Raw genomic sequence first — 18387 nt, forward strand, 5'->3', positions numbered from 1 at the left:
TCCTATCAGGCTAAGGTTTAATTTCAGAAGGATAGCTGGGCATGTTGGTGCATGCCTGTTATCCCAGCACATGGGAGGCCGAGACAGTAGAATCGTAGGTTCGCAGCCAGCCTCAGCAACTTAGCAAGATTCTCAGTAAGATAGCGAGACGCTGTTTGAGATTAAAAAATAAAATAGGAATAGGGGTGTAGCTCAAAGGTAGATAGAATGCCTCTAGATTCAGTCCCCAGTAAAATTAAAACACACACACACACACTAATAATGATCGGAAGGACCATTTGTAAGGACCATTTGTAATTTTAGATTTTTCTCTTTAATTTGAATGCTCTTATGTTATCTCTCAGACAGTCCTTTGGTATGGATGCGTTTTGTATTCAGGTTGCACTTATACTCACAGGAAACTGGTTTATACTTTCTTTTTAAAGAAAACTGAACTGAAGAAAATGTCAAGAAGACTGCTGGGCCCGGATGACCCCAGGACAAGATGGATGTGGCGTTCACAAGGAAGCCCTAGTTTGCGATGATTACATTTCTTTTTTTGTGGTCCAGTAGTTTGGTTTGTGTATATATACATATATATTTTTTGCACCACACAAATGATAACATTTTAAGGACTAATATTGCTGATACTTGAATAATTAATCTCAGCTGGATTATAAGTAGCATACATAGATTTACCCGCCTTTGAACTTGAAGGACATTAAGTTATTAATTATTGTTTAGTAATGTTTATCTGATTATCTCCCATAGAGAAATATAAGCTGCTTTTCAAGGTACAGTTGTGATGAGATCAGATTTATAAATGGATATTTTTTAGTTTTCTAAATTAATTATGAAGCTAGGTATGATGGTACACACCTGTAATCCCAGCACTGGGAGGCTGAGACAGGAAGAGTGCAGGATCTAAGCCAACCTTAGCAACTTATCAAGGCTCTCGGCTACTTAACAAGACCCTGTTTTCAAATAAAAAATAAAATTGGTTTTGTGGTGTAGCTTGGCAGTAGAATGCCCCTGGTTTCAATCCTTAGCACCACAAAGGAATAATAAAAAAAGAATAAATTAAATATGAGAAAGAATAAAAACCAGGAGTGAATTTCAAATGTTAGGGTAAGTTGATCTTTTATTAGCCACTGAATTCCCATGCCAGGTAGTACAAGATTGCTAGAAGAATCTTTACCACATTTACTTTGTGGGCTGCACATAATCTTTCCTGGGTATTCATAAATTAGAGTCTGTGTTCAGGCATCACTATTAAAAATCAGATGATCTCTGCCAGGCATGGTGGCGCACGCTTATGATCCCAGTGCTTGGGAGGCTGAGACAGGAGGATCGTGCAGGTTCGAAGCCAGCCTCAGCTACTTACTGAGGCTCTCAGCAACTTAGTGAGACCCTGTTTCCAAATAAAAATATAATATAGGTCTGGGAGTATAGCCCGGAGGTAGAAAGCCTCTGGGTTCCACCCCCAGTACCACACACACAAAAATTAGAGCCCTTTGTAGGAGCCTGTTTTTATAAATGATTCACAGAATAGAGACAACCTGCTGATGGGAATGATAAAGAATGGGCTTAATGTAGGTTTAAGTGTATTTTGGGCCTACAGATGATTAATATGATTTTAACTCAGTCGTATATATATATATATATATATATATATATATATATATATATATACATACATACATATATATACATACATACATATATATACATATACATACACATATATACATACACACACACACACATATATATATATATATATATGTATATTTCCTTTGTAATCATTTGTCTTTGAGGATATTTAGTGTCTGCTTCATAGGGTGCTTTGAAATATAAAAATATAAACTCATTTATACTATTTTTACAAAGGTAAAAAATGAAACACAAGAAAATCACTTTTGCAACTGGTGAACTGTGCAGACGACTACCAACCTCTTGGTGCCTCAGTTTTTCCTTGGGGTATAATACTTGGATATACCTTCTTGCATTGGAAGGGTTTGCAAGCTAACAGGCTGTCTGCTCCCTACGATGAAGGCATGACCACCTAATGGAAATTTAAGTCCCTCTGGCCCACCTCTCACCCTTATCCAAAGGGAAGGCTGGGGCTGAGTCTGTGAAGATTATGTCTGAAGAGTCCTTCTTCCTTTATGCCTTCCAAAACTCCCTGCTCGCCTGGATGTACTTTGTGCTTTAAAGATTCTTTGATTCAGAGGCTTCATGGCAGATAATTTTGACGCATTCTCTACGTGTGTGATGTTGAGTTTAGGATCGTGAGTGCAGTGTTTAAGAGGGAAAGAATGAGTGTGTCTGATAAACAGGGTGGTTCTTTGTTTGCCTAAAGGACAAGGTACACATACAGTTTGCTCTCCCAGACTTCTTCCCTGTAACTCAAGGGGTTTAAAAAAAGCCCATCATGATTAAAATGTATCTGTCTAAAAGGACCTACTAATACTTACATAAAAAACCCTGCCCACTATTTATTAAAATAAAAAAGCAAATAACTGAATTATATGTGGAAATAAAGTTTAGACCTGTGAATCAGGGATTATTTTCAAAAATTAGGTATAAACTACCAAGATCAGAAAATGATGGCTTTCTCTTAGTATATAAATAAAATGCATATTAAGAATGTGGGCAGTTGTGATTCATTACAAGCAGCCAGGGGTAACTCCTCGGGATAAACATTTGTATCTTGTTCTAAAGTCTTATTTTATAATTTGAAAAGCATTTTGCACTCAGTTCTTGTATATAAAAGTAAAGATGTAATTATAGGGTACAGTGTCGCAGCTTTGTTTAACAGGAACCTCATTTAAAAATTTAAATTGACAGCTATGGTATTTTTTTAATGATCAACTCCATTTTGGTTCTTTATTGTAAAACTAAGTTAAAATAAAATGTTAATGAGAAACAATATGTTTTTTATTACTTATTATTGTGTATTTATTATGTACTAAGGGATAAATGAGAATAAATGATAGGCATTCACATAAAGTAATCATGACTTTTTCTAAAGAAGTCATGGTGTTACATATAACGATAAAAATCAGAAAGTGGATTAAAATTTAACTCAGTGTTCTGGCTGAGAACACTAATGATCAAGTCAAACAATTTTTTTTTTTTTGTATTGGGGACTGAACACAGGGAATGCACATTCTACCTCTAAGCTACATCCCCAGCCCTTTTTAAAAAAAAAAAAATTTAAGAGATGGACATGGTGTCCCATGCCTGTAATCCCAGTACTTGAGAGGCTGAGACAGGAAGATCAAGGGTTCGAGGCCAGCCTCAGCAATTCAGTGAGGCTTTCTGAAACTTGGTGAGACCCTGCTTCAAAATGAAAATATAATAGGACTGGGGATATATTTCAGAAGTAGAATGCCCCTGGGTTCAATCCCCAGCACCAGGAAAACAAAAAACGAAAACGGGGTTTCACTAAATTGCTGAGGTTGACTTCAAGCCTTAAACAGTGAATTTGGATATATACCATTGGTCTTAGGTAGAACATGGTCAAAGAGTTTTTGTGTTTTGTATATGCTCTAACTTCTAAGAGTGGTAAAAGTGATGTTAGCTCTAGTATCATTTAAGATATCAGTGTTCTGCGGCATGTGGTAGAAACCCAACTTCAGTGCTTGACCAAATGTTTTTTTAAAATTTTTTTCCATGTACAAGAAATACAGAGGCAGGAAGTCAGAGGCTGGTGAGGTGCTTCCACAGTGCTGCTAGGATAGAGTCTCTTTCTGTCTCTACCCTCCTTCTTAGCTTCCCAAATGCTGGGATTACAGGCATGCACCATCACGCCCAGCTTGTTCTTTTCTTTATAATATATGCAAAATTTTAAAAATTTTCCCTGGGAACATTAATAATTGGGGGTACTTGCCTATAATCCCAGTACTAGTGAGGCTGAAATAGGATTGCAGGTTTGAGGCCAGCCTCAGCAATTTAGTGAGACCCTGTCTCAAAATAAAAAGGGCTAAGATTGTGGCTCAGAGGTAGCCTGAGTTCAGTCCCCAGTGCAAATAATAATACTTTTGAAATTTTCTGTGTGTAGACTTTCCTACACCTTGCTTTCTCCTTCCTGTGTGTGTGTGTGTGTGTGTGTGTGTGTGTGTGTGTGTGTGTGTACTGGGGATTGAGCCCAGGGCTTTGTCACCTATGCATGTACCGTCTGCTACACTTCCAGCCTGGTCTGTCTTTTTTTTTTTTTTTTTTTTGCGGTATTGGGGGATTGAATTCAGGGGCATTTTACCCCTCCAGCCCCTTTCATTTTACCTTTTATTTGTTTGAAGCCAGGTTTTGCTAGGCGCTGATAGTCTCACTACGCTACTAAGGCTGTTCTCAAACCTCCATCCTCCTGTCTCAGCCTCTCAAGTACTGGGAGTACGCAATCACACCTGACCCTAGTTTGCCTAGTCTCCGTGAGGCTGGGAATTAAACCCTGGGGCCATTAATTTTCCTAACTTGCCCTTTTATTTACCACATTTCAAAAAGAGTTTTTGTGGTGCTCGTGATTGAACACAAGGCGCTCTCCCTTCTAGAAACGTGGTCTTGCTTGAGCTGAGTCTCCTGCATCGCCCAGGCTGTCCTCCACCCTGCGATCCTCGTCCTCAGCCTCCCAAGCGTGGGATACCGGTGTGCACCGCCACGCCGGCTCAGCACTTCGGAACATTTTCTTTTTGTTGCTTTTCTCTTCTCTCTGTACTTGTGGGTTACTATGGCCAGATAACAAACCACCCAAACTTTGTGGCATAAAGCAGCCATTTATGGCTGTTCCTGGATTGTGTCAAAGGCACAGCCGAGGCCATAGGAGGAGGCCGACAGGACGAGGCCATAGGAGGAGACCCATGGGTGAGGGCTGGGGGAGCTGGGGTTTCTGAGCATGAGTGTCCTGCGCTCGCTCCTGTTAAGGCTCAAAGAATTGGAGGCTGTCACGTGGCCAGTCTTCCCAAGGGACTTTCCAGCGTGGTGACTTCAGGGTAGGAGCTCAGACTCCCAAAGAAGAGAGCCAGATTGTGTTGTTGTTACTGGAGATTGTACCCAGGGGCACTCTGAGCTACACCCTGAGCCCTATGTCCTTTTTACATTTTGAAACAGGGTTTTATGTTGCTGAGGAACCTCACTAGGTTGCCGAGGCTGGCCTTGAACCTGCGGTCCTCTTGTTGCTGCCTCCCCAGTACTGGGATGACAGGCGCCACTCCCAGCTCGTATTGCAGCCCTGAACTTAGCTTCGCAAGCTCGTTACCACCACTTTGTCCATTAGAAGTGACTCAGGAACGTTGGCCCATATTCAAGGGGCGGAGAATTAGTTTCCACCTTTTGTGGGACTCGTGTAAAAGAATTTTCAGACACCATCTTTCCTTGGAAGTTGCCAACTGACTTTTTGTATTTTTTCTCAGTGGCTCACAGACATGTGCACCCACACCATCTCTCATTCTGTGTTCAGGGTGTAATTCCATAACTGACCTGGGTGCTCAAGTCAGCAATTAGGTGTCAAGTGTGGTTACTCCCATTTATCTACCAATCCTGATGATTCTAGTTCTAATATATATATGAAACCCAGGCAGACTGGTGCAAAAGTCTTTTATTTAGTTTCTTTCACACAGTGTGCAAAAAGATGTGCACCGCCACACCCAGCTGGCCTATGTACTTGGCCATTTTTAAATTTTTTTTATGTTGAAACAGTCTAAGTTGCTGAGAGCCTCGCTAAGTTGGTCTTGGACCGCTTATCCTCCCGCCTCAGCCTCGCTCGGAGTGCCCATGACCTTCTAATGTGCAGAGCAATGGTGTGGATCATTGGTGTTTGAGTTCAATGCTTCTCCTTTCTACTTGAAAATACCATAAAAGGATGATAGAAAGTTGTATGCTTTCATCTCATTTAAGGGGAAAATCTATCCCATATTAAATAAAGGTGTAACAACTGTATTTTGAACATTTTTTTAAAAGGGGTGACTATGAACTATATGTGGTGGAACACGCTTGTAATCTACACTTGGGAGGCAGAGACAGGAGGGTCACAGGTTTGAGGCCAGCCTCAGCAAGTAGTGAGACTCTCATCAATCTAGTGAGGCCCTGTTTCAAAATAAAAATAAGGAGCCGGGCGTGGTGGCGCACGCTTGTAATCCCAGCATTCGGGAGGCTGAGACAGGAGGATCGCGGTTCGCGGACAGCCTCAGCTACTTAGTGAGGCCCTCTGCAACTCAGTGAGACCCGGTTTAAAAAAAAAAAAAGAATAAAAATTAGGGCAGGGGCTGTAGCTCGGAGGTCAAATGCCCCTGGGTTCTATCCCCAGACCCGAAAATAAAAATAAGGCTGGGGTAGAATGCTCCTGGGTTCAATCTCCAGTACCCACAAAAAAAGAAGGGGTAGCTATGAGGAGCACTAAAGTAGTCATTGCTAAAACAAGTGCAACCGGTCTGACGGCAGGTGCAGCAGCGCAGGGATCTTGCGAGGCCCCGTTTACAACGCGGGGATCTTGCGAGGCCCTGTTTCTTCCTTTTTTTTTTTGCGGGTCTGGGGATGGAACCCAGGGGGCATTTGACCTCAGAGCCACACCCCTGCCCTATTTTTTTTATTCTTTATTTTGAAACAGGGTCTCACTAAATTACGGAGGGCCTCACTAAGTAGCTGAGGCTGTCCACGAACCGCGATCCCCGGTCTCAGCTTCCAGAATACTGGGATTACAAGGTGCGCCACCACGCCCGGCTCCTTTTTCAAAATAAAGAATAAAAAAGCCTGGCAGGGTGTCGCACGCTTATAATCCCCGCGCTTGGGAGCTGAGACAGGAGGATCGCGCAGGTTCAAAGTTTCAAAGCCAGCCTCAGCTACTTAGTGAGGCTCTCAGCAACTTAGTGAGACCCTGTTTCCAAATAAAATATAAAATAGGTCTGGGAGTATAGCCCAGAGGTAGAAAGCCTCTGGGTTCCACCCCCAGCACCACCAAAAAAAAAAAAAAAAAAAAAAAAAAAGGGCCGGGGGTGTAGCTCGGAGGTAGAATGCCCCTGGGTTCCATCCCCGGTATCCCCCCAAAAATAAATAAAACAAGTGCAGTAAAACCATTAATTCATGGATTCAGTTATATAGCAATGATTATAATGGTATGTCTTTCATTGTAATAGCTTTAAAATTGTTTTGTCTTCACCCACTAACTTATAACAGGCTCGGAATGGGATGGTAATGAAAAGTAAAAACACCATAGCCGGGTGCAAAAGGAACAGTAGCATTTAATAGATTATTAGTAGAAAACTTATAGCACATTTAAAAATTTGAACTCTGTTCTTCTAGGGGCTAAGTAAGCTGAAAGCATCCATCATTTAAGGTGCAACCTGTGGCTGAATCTTAGTGCATATATTTGTAAAAGAAGGATGCTGACAATCTACTTGTTACAATTATACTTACTAAGCAAAAGTAAATTTATTATTTTTCAGGATAAGTCTGATAATGTTGCAAATGATTATAAACTGCAAAGAATCACACTTCCCATTAAACTTGAATAAGTTATTAATAGTGCTTGAAGTATATCACACACCTAACCTCCCTAATAATATTTTAGCCTTTCTTTCTTTCTCTTTTTTTTTTTTTTGCAGTGCTGGGGATGGGGATGGAACCCAGGGCCTCGCACCTGCTGGGCCAGTGCTCTACCACTGAGCTGCACTCCAGCCCTCCAGGACTATTTTAAACAAATAGATATTGTAGAGACAAGTACCAAATGCAGTCGGGGCGGCAAACTGTATCGTTAGTAAACCAAGAGCACTGTTCTTTTGTTACTCCTCAGTTCCTCCGGACTGAAGCCATTTCCCTGCCACATTCCGCAGGCTGCAGACGCTGCCTGGTGACTACCCTTGAGACCGGCGTGTGCAGGCAATCGGGCAAGCGCACACTTTGTTTCTGTGATTATTTTTAACATCAAACAGAAAGGTGGCCCAAGATCAAGACAGAGGGAGAAAGATCAGGCCTGTGCCTCACGGTCTCTAGAGAAGTAGTGTCATTCTGGTTTATTGATGTGTTATGTTTCATAAAGTGCAGTAAATAAAATAAATAGTATGAAAAAAGCTTTGAAGCTGTATATACAGAGATTAGGATAAATGACTGATTATATTCCTCCTAGCCTTTTAACTCTGAAAGCTCTTCCATGCATTAAAAGCTCACTAACCCAGGTAAAATAAGGATTTGGGTCCCCCCTTGTTCAATCTAGTATTAAGTGGATACTTACAAAGCTTATTCTACAACACAAGGTTAGATAAGACATTTACACGCTAGAGACTAAATCCAGATACGGTCAGGTGCTGAGCGTTATTCCGGGCTTCAAAATAGGACGTATCTGTCTCGTTATCCGGTTGGGGTATGAAAGGCATACTCTGATGCTGCAGGTTTTCCCAGTCCACATCGCTGAAGAGAGGGTGATGCTTCAGTTCTTAGGAAAAGTATATGAAGAAAAAACAGATTATTATGACACCATTGCCTGAGTAAGTACTGCTATTTGGAATTATTTTTGTTGTTGGTGGTGGTGGTACTGGAGTCTGAACCCAGGGCACTCTCCTCCCGAGCTACACTCCAGCCCTATTCATTTTTTATTTTGAAAAAGGGTGTCGCAGAGTTGCTGAAACTGGCCTTGGACCTGCCAGGCTCCTGCCTTAGCCTCTAAAGTACTGGGGTTAAAGGCATCTACCACCACGCCTGGCTGCTTTTAGGAATTAAAGAATGACTTACATGTGTGTCCCAACCTTATTGTGCCAGTTCTACAACGAATGGCTTAATGTGTGTCTCAGTAGGCCGCACTCCACACTCTGAATCGCTCTGTGTGTCACCTGGCGTGAGAGATGTCTGCTTTACGTCTGTCTAATGAGTGGGTGACTGGGCTTATCAGAAGCTTACTTTCCTTGCTGCCTACATCTCCTCAGATAAGCCCCGACTTGAGAGAAAGCTACTTCTTGTTCCCGATACCACTGGCACACCGCGGGTGTCGTAGGATCAGCGCGCAGCCCCCGCTGTCGCCCCGGGAAACTTTAGCACGGGCTCCTCCTTCACACTGGAACTCTGTTCACCCGCGCCGTCCTCCGAGGCCGTCTCCACACAAACACTGCTGCCGCTCTGACTTTATACTTCTTCCCTTCCCAGGCCCCGACCACACCTCGGACTCATCCTTGTTTTTTTTTTTTTTTTTTTGGTGGGACTGGGGATGGAACCCAGGGGCCTTCTACCTCCGGACTACACTGCCAGACCTATTTTATATTTTATTTGGAAATGGTCTCTGAAGCCAGCTGAGGCTGGCTTCGAACCTCCGCGATCCTCTGTCTCGGCCTCCCAAGTGCGGGGATTACAAGCGTGCGCCACCACGCCCGGCTTCATCCCTGTTTTGCTTCTCTGACTTCCTCGGCTCGCCGACTTGCACCTCGACCTCCCAGCCTCCCGCTGTGGCTAGATCCAGAATGTGTGTATCACGGCGTTTGCTCTGCTTCAAAATCTCAACCTGGCATGCCTCCTTTTATGTTTGTTGCCTTCCTCGCTCCTCCCCACTAAAAGGGTGCTCGTCTATCTGGCCACATGATGATAATTAGTTGCTAGAAATAACCTTCCGTCTATGTAACTCTTCTTCTTCTTCTTTTTTTTTTTTTTTTTTTTTGTGGTACTGGGGTTCCTGGTAGCCTTTCTACCTCTGAGCTACACTCCCAGACCTAATATATATATATATATTTGGAAACAGGGTCTCTTAAGCCAGCAAGGCTGGCTTCGAATCAGCGCGATCCTCCTGTCTCCGCCTCCCAAGCACGGGGATTACAAGCGTGCGCCACCATGCCCGGCTTTTTCTTTTCTTTTAGTTGCTAGAAATTCAACACAGGGCCTTGCACATACTGGGCAAGCCTGTACCCCTGAGCTGTGTCCCCTGCACAAGCCCTTCAATTAGTAAGGCAACAATAGATAGGCCAAGCGGGGCACAGCGGCACATGACTATAATTTTAATCTTTGGGAGGCTGACACAGGAGGATCGCGGGTTCGCAGCCAGCCTCGGCAACTTAGTGAGGCTTTCCCCAACTTAGTGAGATTCTGATTCAAAATGATAAAATAGGGCTGGGGGGGGGGTAACTCGAAGGTTGAATCCCCAATACCACACATACACAAGGAAAAGAAGAAAGACATAAGAAATTAAGGCAGTAAATGGCTAAATCAAAACAAAAACTTACCTAAATTTAGGAAAATATTGGAAGACTACGCAGACAAGAAAAAATTACGTGTCTGTAATTAGGGATACTGAGTTGGAAGATTAATATGTCTACAAGTTGTTTTCCTAAGACTGGTAAGAAAAGGAATAAAATAGAAAAAAATAATTTACATATAATTTGTCTCTTCATCTTCCAAATAAATGAGCATGGATTACTTTATAAATTACTTTATTTACTTATTTATTTTGGTGCTCAGGATTAAACTCGAGGGCATGCTATTCCAAGCTATACTCCCAGCCCTATTTTATTTTTATTTTGAAACAGGGTCTCACTAGGTTAATGAGAGTCTCACTACTTACTGAGGCTATCCTCGACCCTATGATCCTCCTTTCTCAGCCTCCCAAGTATTGAGATTACAGGTTCTTAAATGGAGTGATTATGCCCCCTAAAGGACATTTGGTATTTTGGAGGGACATTCGGGTTGTAACAACTGTGGGACACCTACTCAGGAGAGGCCAGGGCTTCTGTGAATATCCCATAATGTATAGGACAGCCCCTGAGGGAATTATCTGGCCAAAGTCGAGAAATCTTTTTACAGAGAATGACTGTGTACTATAATTTACTTAAGATACGTGGGGTTAGAAGAAGAATATTCTTATCAATGACACCATGGAATTTTGTTTCTTCAATGAACAATCTACATAATGAAAGAGACTGGGCATCGTTCAGTTAAAGTTACTTGAGCCTTTACACTAAATTAGAGTTCCCGTGGAGTCGGTGTAAAGAGAAATGGGCAGTTATGATGAAAGGTCATGGGGCTTCCATCACATCAGGTACCAAGACTTTCGGCCACAAGCCACACACAGTGGTTGTGCACACTGGGAATGAGGACTCAGGAGGGTGAAACAGGACGACTGCAGGTTCAAGGCCAGCCTCAGCAACTTAGTGAAGCCCTCAGCAACCCAGAGACCCTGCTTCAAAATAAAAAGCACAGGCGGGTCAGCCTCAGCTACTTAGCGAGGGCCTCTGCAACTCAGTGAGATCCTGTTGCAAAATAAAGAATAAAAATAGGGCTGGGGTGTAGCTCGGAGGTACGATGCCCCTGGGTTCAATTCCCAGTACAGCAAAAAAGAAAATGACCCAAAATTCCCTTCTGAAAGATGCAGTGTTTTATATTAACAATCTGACCAAAACGTTGTGCTGAGATATTCACATCTACTCTGAAAGAACACTGTGGAGACACAGCGTGCCCGAACACAACGTGCGTTGCGTGGAGCTCAAATCGTGGGTGTTCGTGTGCCTGAAGGAGCTGACGTTAAGATCTCCAGCATCTTGAGAGAGCTAAAGCCAGGTTTGCAGAGGTTTGCTCTCAGTCCACACCCGGATCACTCCAACCCCACTCCCACTGTGAGCTCCCCTGCCGCCCACCCGGCTCTGCTCTTTCTTGGTACCCCCGTGTGACCTCGAGTTACTGCTGTCTCTCTCCCCCAGAACTAGGCTCAGGCCCGCACGAGCAGGGGCCCGAGCCTAGCTCATCCCCGGGTGGCCTCACAGCGACACGCAGCCTTGCAAAGCCTGGAGGTCACTCCAGAGGTTCAGCGAAGTCGGTCAATGAACACGCAGAGGACAGACTTCCTTCCTTGAGCCTATGGCCCTCCTGACTCCGCCTCCCAAGCGCTGGGATTATAAGCATGCACCACCAAGCCCGCTGGACAGTATTATTAATAATCCCCACCTGGAGAAAGTTTATTAACACACAGCCTCACCTTTCATTCCAGCTCTCTTTGTATGATCAATGGTTAAAAGGATTTCTACTGCACTTTGAGCGTTGTCAGATAACTTCTCTTCACCTTCTGGCCAAGGGATATCTATGAATAAAATATATAAATAAACCTCCTAAGCACTGCTTAAATACACATAAGTGAAGCCGGGCGTTGTGGCACATGCTTGTATTTCCTGCACTTGGGAGGCTGAGACAGGAGGATTACACAGGTTTGAAGCCAGCCTCACCTACTTAGACCCTGTTTCCAAATAAAACACAAAATAGGTTTGGGAGTGTAGCTTGGAGGCAGAAAGCCTCTGGGCTCCATCCCCAGCACCACATAAATAAATAAATAAATAAATAAAATACACATAAGTGAATGCTACATTCGTAGCACTTTTTTTTTTTTTTTTTTTTTTTTTTTTGCAGGTCTGGGGATGGAACCCAGGGGCATTCGACCTCCGAGCTATATCCCCTGCCCTATTTTTTATTCTTTATTTTAAAACAGGGTTTCAAGGCCGGGCGTGGTGGCGCACGCTTGTAATCCCCGTCCTTGGGAGGCTGAAACAGGAGGATCGCACGGGTTCGAAGCCAGCCTCAGCTACTTAGTGAGGCTCTCAGCAACTTAGTGAGACCCTGTTTCCAAATAAAAATATAAAAAAGGTCTGGGAGTATAGCCCAGAGGTAGAAAGCCTCTGGGTTCCACCCCCAGTACCACAAAAAATAAAAAGTAAAAAAAATAAAAAATAAAACAGGGTTTCACTAAGTTGCGAAGGGCCTCATTAAATAGCTGAGGCTGTTCGTGAACTGAGATCCTCTAGTCTCAGCCTCCCAAATGCTGGGATTACAAGCGTGTGCCACCATGCCCGGCTTCACCCTCAGCACTTTTATTTTTATTCTGAAAAAGGGTCACACTAAGTTGCAGAGGCTGGCATTGAACCTGTGATCCTCCCGTCTCAGCCTCTCAAGTAGTGGAATTACAGGAATGCAACACCATGCCCAGCTGTGAATCCTTTTTTTGGGCAGAACTGGAGATTGAACCCAGGAGCACACTAACTCCAAGCTACACCCCAATCCTATTTTGAAACAGGGTCTCCCTAAGATGTGGAGGAGGGCCTCACTAAGCTGCCGAGGCTGACCACAAACCTGTGACCTCCTGTCTAGCCTCCCAAGTATTGGAATTATAAGCATGCTCTACCAAGCCTGGCTCGTGAATCCATCTTTTTTGGGGGGAGAGGGGAAAGGGGTCTGGGGATGGAACCCAGAGGCATTCGACCTCTAAGCCACACCCCCTGCCCTATTTTTATTCTTTTTTTTTTTTTTTTTTTGGTAGTACTGGGGATGGAACCCTTCTACCTCCAGGCTATACTCCAGACCTATTTTATATTTTTATTTGGAAACAGGGTCTCTTAAGCCAGTGAGGCTGGCTTCGAACCTGCGCGATCCTCCTGTCTCTACCTCCCAAGCGCGGGGATGACAAGCGTGCGCCACCAAGCCCGGCTTGATTCTTTATTTTGAAACAGGGTCTCACTGAGTTGCGGAGGGCCTCACTAAGTAGCTGAGGCTGTCCGCGAACCGTGACCCTCCAGTCTCAGCCTCCCGAATGCTGGGATTACAAGCGTGCGCCACCACGCCTGGCTGTGAATCCATCTTAATAGAAGAAAAGTAATCACCTCTTTTCAGGATATTCTGGAATACTTGCTGTGGTGTTTCATCATTGAAAGGGGGAATTCCAGTTAGAAATTCAAACAAGCAAACTCCAAGTGCCCACCAGTCCACTGCAGGCCCTGGAATTTAGGAGGAAGAAATAAACTGAATTTGCAAGCATTTTCTACAAACATCTGGACGACTGCAACATGACCACACGGTTATCTGAGCCTAGTCAAGGATGGCTTTGTTCTCATGAAGTCTTGAGATCCAAAGTCACCTTCACTGAGGCAATGTGTTGTTTTCCTCTTTATTTTATTCATAACGTCTGAATTCTGGACTCTACGTGTATGAGATCCAACCCACAAGGAAAGGGCAGATTAACCTAAAGAGCATCTTCTGCCGCACACCCCCTTGACTCGAGGCCGGCGAGGGCTGCATGGGATGACAGGCTGAATCCCACCTGTCCCCACAGCGAGGAGACGAAGCAGCCGGCGTTCGTATGAATGGAGTGAACACCCAGCTGCAGTGGTTTTTTTTTTTGTGTGTGTGTGGTACTGGGGGTGGAACCCAGGGGCTTTCTATATCCGAGCTACACCCCAGCCCTATTATTTTATTCTTTATTTTTGAAACACCTCACTCAGTTGTAGAGAGCCTCACAAAGTAGCTGTGGCTGGCCGCAAACCTGCAATCTTCCTGTCTCAGCCTCCCAAGTACTGAGATTACAGGTGGGCACCACCACATCCAGCAGGAATTATTATTATTATTATTATAATTATTATTATTATTATTATTATGGTACTGGGGATTGAACCCAGAGGCATTCTACCACTGAGCTATACCCCAGCCCTATTTTTATTATTATTATTTATTTTTAAATGGGTTTCACTAAGTTGCGGAGTGGCTCAGTACGCAACTGAGGCTGGCCTGGAACCTGCAATCCTCCTGACTCAGCCTCCCAAGTGCTGGGATTACAAGCATGTGCCACCTCGCCTAGCCAGAATTATTATTATTATTTTTTGTGGTACTAGGGATGGAACCAGGGGCATTCTACCTCTGAGCTGCGCCCCCAGTCCTATTTTTTATTCTTTATTTTGAAACAGGGTGTCACTGGGTTGCAAAGGGCCTCACCAAGTAGTAGCTGAGACTGTCTGGGAAGCGTGATCCTCCTGTCTCAGCCTCCCTAAAGCTGGGATTACAAGCATGTGCCGCCACACCCAGCCTCAGAAATTATTTTTTAAAAGACAACTTTAAAAAATTCATTATTGTGGTTAAGCAGCTGCCACCAACCATCCCATTTAAAAGTCAGAAAGCACCGTGGAGTCCGCCACTAGCAAAAATAGTTGCATGCATTTGAATGCCTTTTTATCTGCAAGCTACATAATCCCGTGTTCCCTTCAAGGACCACAAGATGCGAATAATCTGTAGGCTTCTGTTTCTATAAAAACATACAGAACACCTCAGTTAGTGGACCGTAGACCTTCTAAGCAGCACTGAGAATTATTGCAGTGGATTAGAAAATATAACTAAAGAACAGGAAAGTGGAAAATCAGGGAAAAATGTATTTTACTTAGGTTAGAAATTAGAACCATTTTCCAGCTCAGCCAAGCGTGTACGATTTCTCCGCAGATACGCCGCGCCTTCCGATACCCATAAGTCAAAGTCTAGTAAGATCACACACTGGGGCAAACACAAACTTGTTTTGGATTACTGGCTTCCTAATTCAAAACCCAGTCCTAAAATTTGGCTTCATTATGCCTTTCTATTTTCCAGTGACATGAAATTTAAAGACTTCAGAAAATTCGAGCCCTTTGCTACTGCCATTTTTCCTTTTCTTTCTTTCTTTCTTTCTTTCTTTCTTTCTTTCTTTCTTTCTTTCTTTCTTTCTTTCTTTCTTTTTCTTTTGGTGTGGTACTGGGGACTGAAGCCAGAGGCTTTTTACTTCTGAGATACACCTCTAGATCTTTTTCCTTTGATTTTGAAATAGGTTCTCGCTAAGTTACTGAGGCTGGCCTTGAACCTGTGATCCCGGGATCACAGGTCTGCACCACCATGCCCAGCTAATTTTAATATTTGCATCAAAACTATTTCTTCTCATAAAAAGATTATCTTCGGTCCATGACACTTTTAAGTTACAAAAACTGCCACATTCCTACGTTTCATTTCACAGACAAGAACCATCTGTCCGGATGTCCTCCTGTTCAGAATCCAGGAGAGAGCTCACTGTGTGTTTCATAAATGAGCTGAAAGGAAAATAAATGTGTCGACAGTGATCTAGTTAGACTTTGACTGTTCGGTTTATGTGCTTTGCCATATGGAAACTCACAGAGAAGCTCACTTACCTGAAGTCATAAATCCTGCGTGTAAGAAAACAGAAGTTAGCCACACTATTTTAAAACAAGCTCCCCTTACCACCTCTAGTGTGTCAGATACAGAGACAAAGATGACTACGAAAAAGATCTTTGTATAACCTCTTCTGAGAGATTATACGACTATACAGATTTTTTTGTTTTTAGTACTGGTGATTGAACCTAAGGGCATTCAACCTCTGAGCTACACCCCCAGCCCTATCTTTCATTCTTTATTTTGAAACAGGGTCTCGCTAAGTTGCGGAGGGCCTACGTAGCTGAGGCTGGTCATGAATCTGAGATCCTCCTGTCTCAGCTTCTCAAGTCCTGGGATTCCAAGTGTGCACCACCATGCCCGGCTTACACAGATAATTTTAACACAATGTTAAGAGCTAAAACAAAAATAGGCACAAGTACAAGTACAGGCGTGGTGGTGCACGCTTGTAATCCCAGCACTCGGGAGGCTGAGACTGGAGGATTGTGGTTCTTGGACAGCCTCAGCTACTTAGGCCCTTTGCAACTCAGTGAGACCATGTTTCAAAATAAAGAATAAAAAATAGGGCAGAGGGTGTAGCTTGGAGGGCGAATGCTTCTGAGTTCCATCCACAGTACTGCAAAAAAAAAAAAAAAAAAAAAAAAAAAAAAGGTACAAGTAGTTCCAAGAAACAGCTTGGCTAAAGGCAGAATCAGAGGAGTCACCTGGGACATCCTCCTTGAGCCCCACCTGCTGTTTATCTGAGGGAGATGCATGTCCCACAAACACACAGCAAGATTCTATAAGATCTCTAATTTTTATTTTTTTGGTACTAGGAATGGAACCCAGGGGCATTCTACCTCTGAGCTACACCCCCAGCCCTATTTCTTTTTTATTCTTTATTTTGAAACAGGGTCTCACTGAGTTGCAGAGGGCCTCACTAAGTAGCTGAGGCTTTCCTTGAACCTGCGATCCTCCTGTCTCAGCCTCCCAAGTACTGGGATTACAAGCGTGCGCCTCCATGTCCTGCTTAGAATTTAAATTTGAAGCTTACTTTTATACTGTTTCTTAAGTTAGAGATAATGCTAATTATAATAGAGGAACCATGCTAGCAAATCTGTGACTTTGCGAAAGGGGCACTGTGTGAAAATCAGTAAAGGCTCATAGGAATTGACTTGCTTTAGCTGATAAAGGGGAATAATAAGTGTGTCTACTTCTAACTGTGTAGCGATTATTAACATTAGCTGCTGAGTTCTTCCGAACAATTTTTGAGTACTATGGAGAAGGCAGAAACACACACTGTTCTCATGAAATTTTCTTAAGCTTCTGTAGTAGAGACAAATATAACTAATTACAACATAGAATAACATAAGCTTTTGTTTCTGGAGCACTACAGATAGAACTGAGAGCCTCACACATGCCACGCGGGCTCCATTCCCAGCCCCCAACAAGCTCTGATAAGGTGATCAAAGGTGCTTTACTGAAGATGTGACATCTGAATGGATGATAAGAGAAGGTGTGGTGGTGCAGGCTTGTAATCCCAGCATTTGGGAGGCTGAGACAGGAGGATCGCCTAGCACGGGCGCTGAGCAAGACCTTATTTCAAAATAAAAACCCAAACAAAACAAAACCGCAAAATAGCAATACAGCTAAAGAGGAATGAGACAGGAGAGAATGTAAGATGTGATAACAAAGATTTTTGTTATGAGGGTTACAAAAAGTCTCAGTTAAATAGTCAAAGATGATAGTTATATTGCCAGAACAAAAATAATCAGGAAAAGAAAAGAGGCAACCTTTGAGAAATGAGACCATGAGGGGAGACAAGGTGACCATTCTGGTGAGGCTGAGAGTCAGGTATGAGAGCTCGGCACTGTCGCCATGAGTACTCTACACACACATGAAGACATTTGTTATTTAGCCGGGCGTGGTGGCGCACGCTTATAATCCCCGCGCTTGGGAGGCTGAAACAGGAGGATCGCATGGGTTCGAAGCCAGCCTCAGCTACTTAGTGAGGCTCTCAGCAATTTAGTGAGACCCTGTTTCCAAATAAAATATAAAAAAGGTCTGGGAGTATAGCCTGGAGGTAGAAAGCCTCTGGGTTCCACCCCCAGTACCACAAAAAAAAAAAAAAAGAAATTTGTTATTTATTTTATTTTTAATTTTTTTGTAGTACTGGGAATTAAACCCAGGGGCATTCTACTTCTGAGCTATACCCTAGACTTTTAGAAGAAATATTAATTAATTAATTAATTAATTATTTTTTGTGGTACTGGGGATGGAACCCAGAGGCTTTTTACCTCCGGGCTATACTCCCAGATCTATTTTATATTTTATTGGGAAACAGGATCTCACTAAGTAGCTGAGGCTGGCTTCGAATCTGTGCGATCCTCCTGTCTCAACCTCCCAAGTGCTGGGATTAAGTGTGTGCCACCACACCCTCCTTGAAGAAATATTTAGAACAAAGATAACATAGGGGGTCAGCCATGGTGGTGCACGCTTGTAATC

At 43.3% G+C, this 18387-nt stretch overlaps 1 protein-coding gene across 5 annotated transcripts in view; it reads right to left on the reverse strand.

The window, feature by feature from the left end:
- Positions 1-8246: 8246 nt before the first annotated feature.
- Positions 8247-18387, reverse strand: part of MASTL (microtubule associated serine/threonine kinase like) — a gene marked incomplete at both ends in the record, with an annotated part of 30001 nt that continues 19860 nt past the window's right edge. For 4 of the 5 annotated variants that reach the window (XM_080717100.1, XM_080717099.1, XM_080717102.1 and 1 more), the window contains 3 exons: positions 8247-8404; positions 11918-12019; positions 13587-13700. In XM_080717100.1, coding sequence (XP_080573226.1) covers positions 8247-8404; positions 11918-12019; positions 13587-13700 — 374 coding nt within the window. The remainder of the gene's footprint in view (positions 8405-11917; positions 12020-13586; positions 13701-18387) is intronic. The other variant, XM_080717103.1, reaches the window with a different exon arrangement.

This window comes from Muscardinus avellanarius (assembly GCF_963383645.1).
Source record: "Muscardinus avellanarius genome assembly, chromosome: 20".
Taxonomy (NCBI): Eukaryota; Metazoa; Chordata; class Mammalia; order Rodentia; family Gliridae; genus Muscardinus; species Muscardinus avellanarius.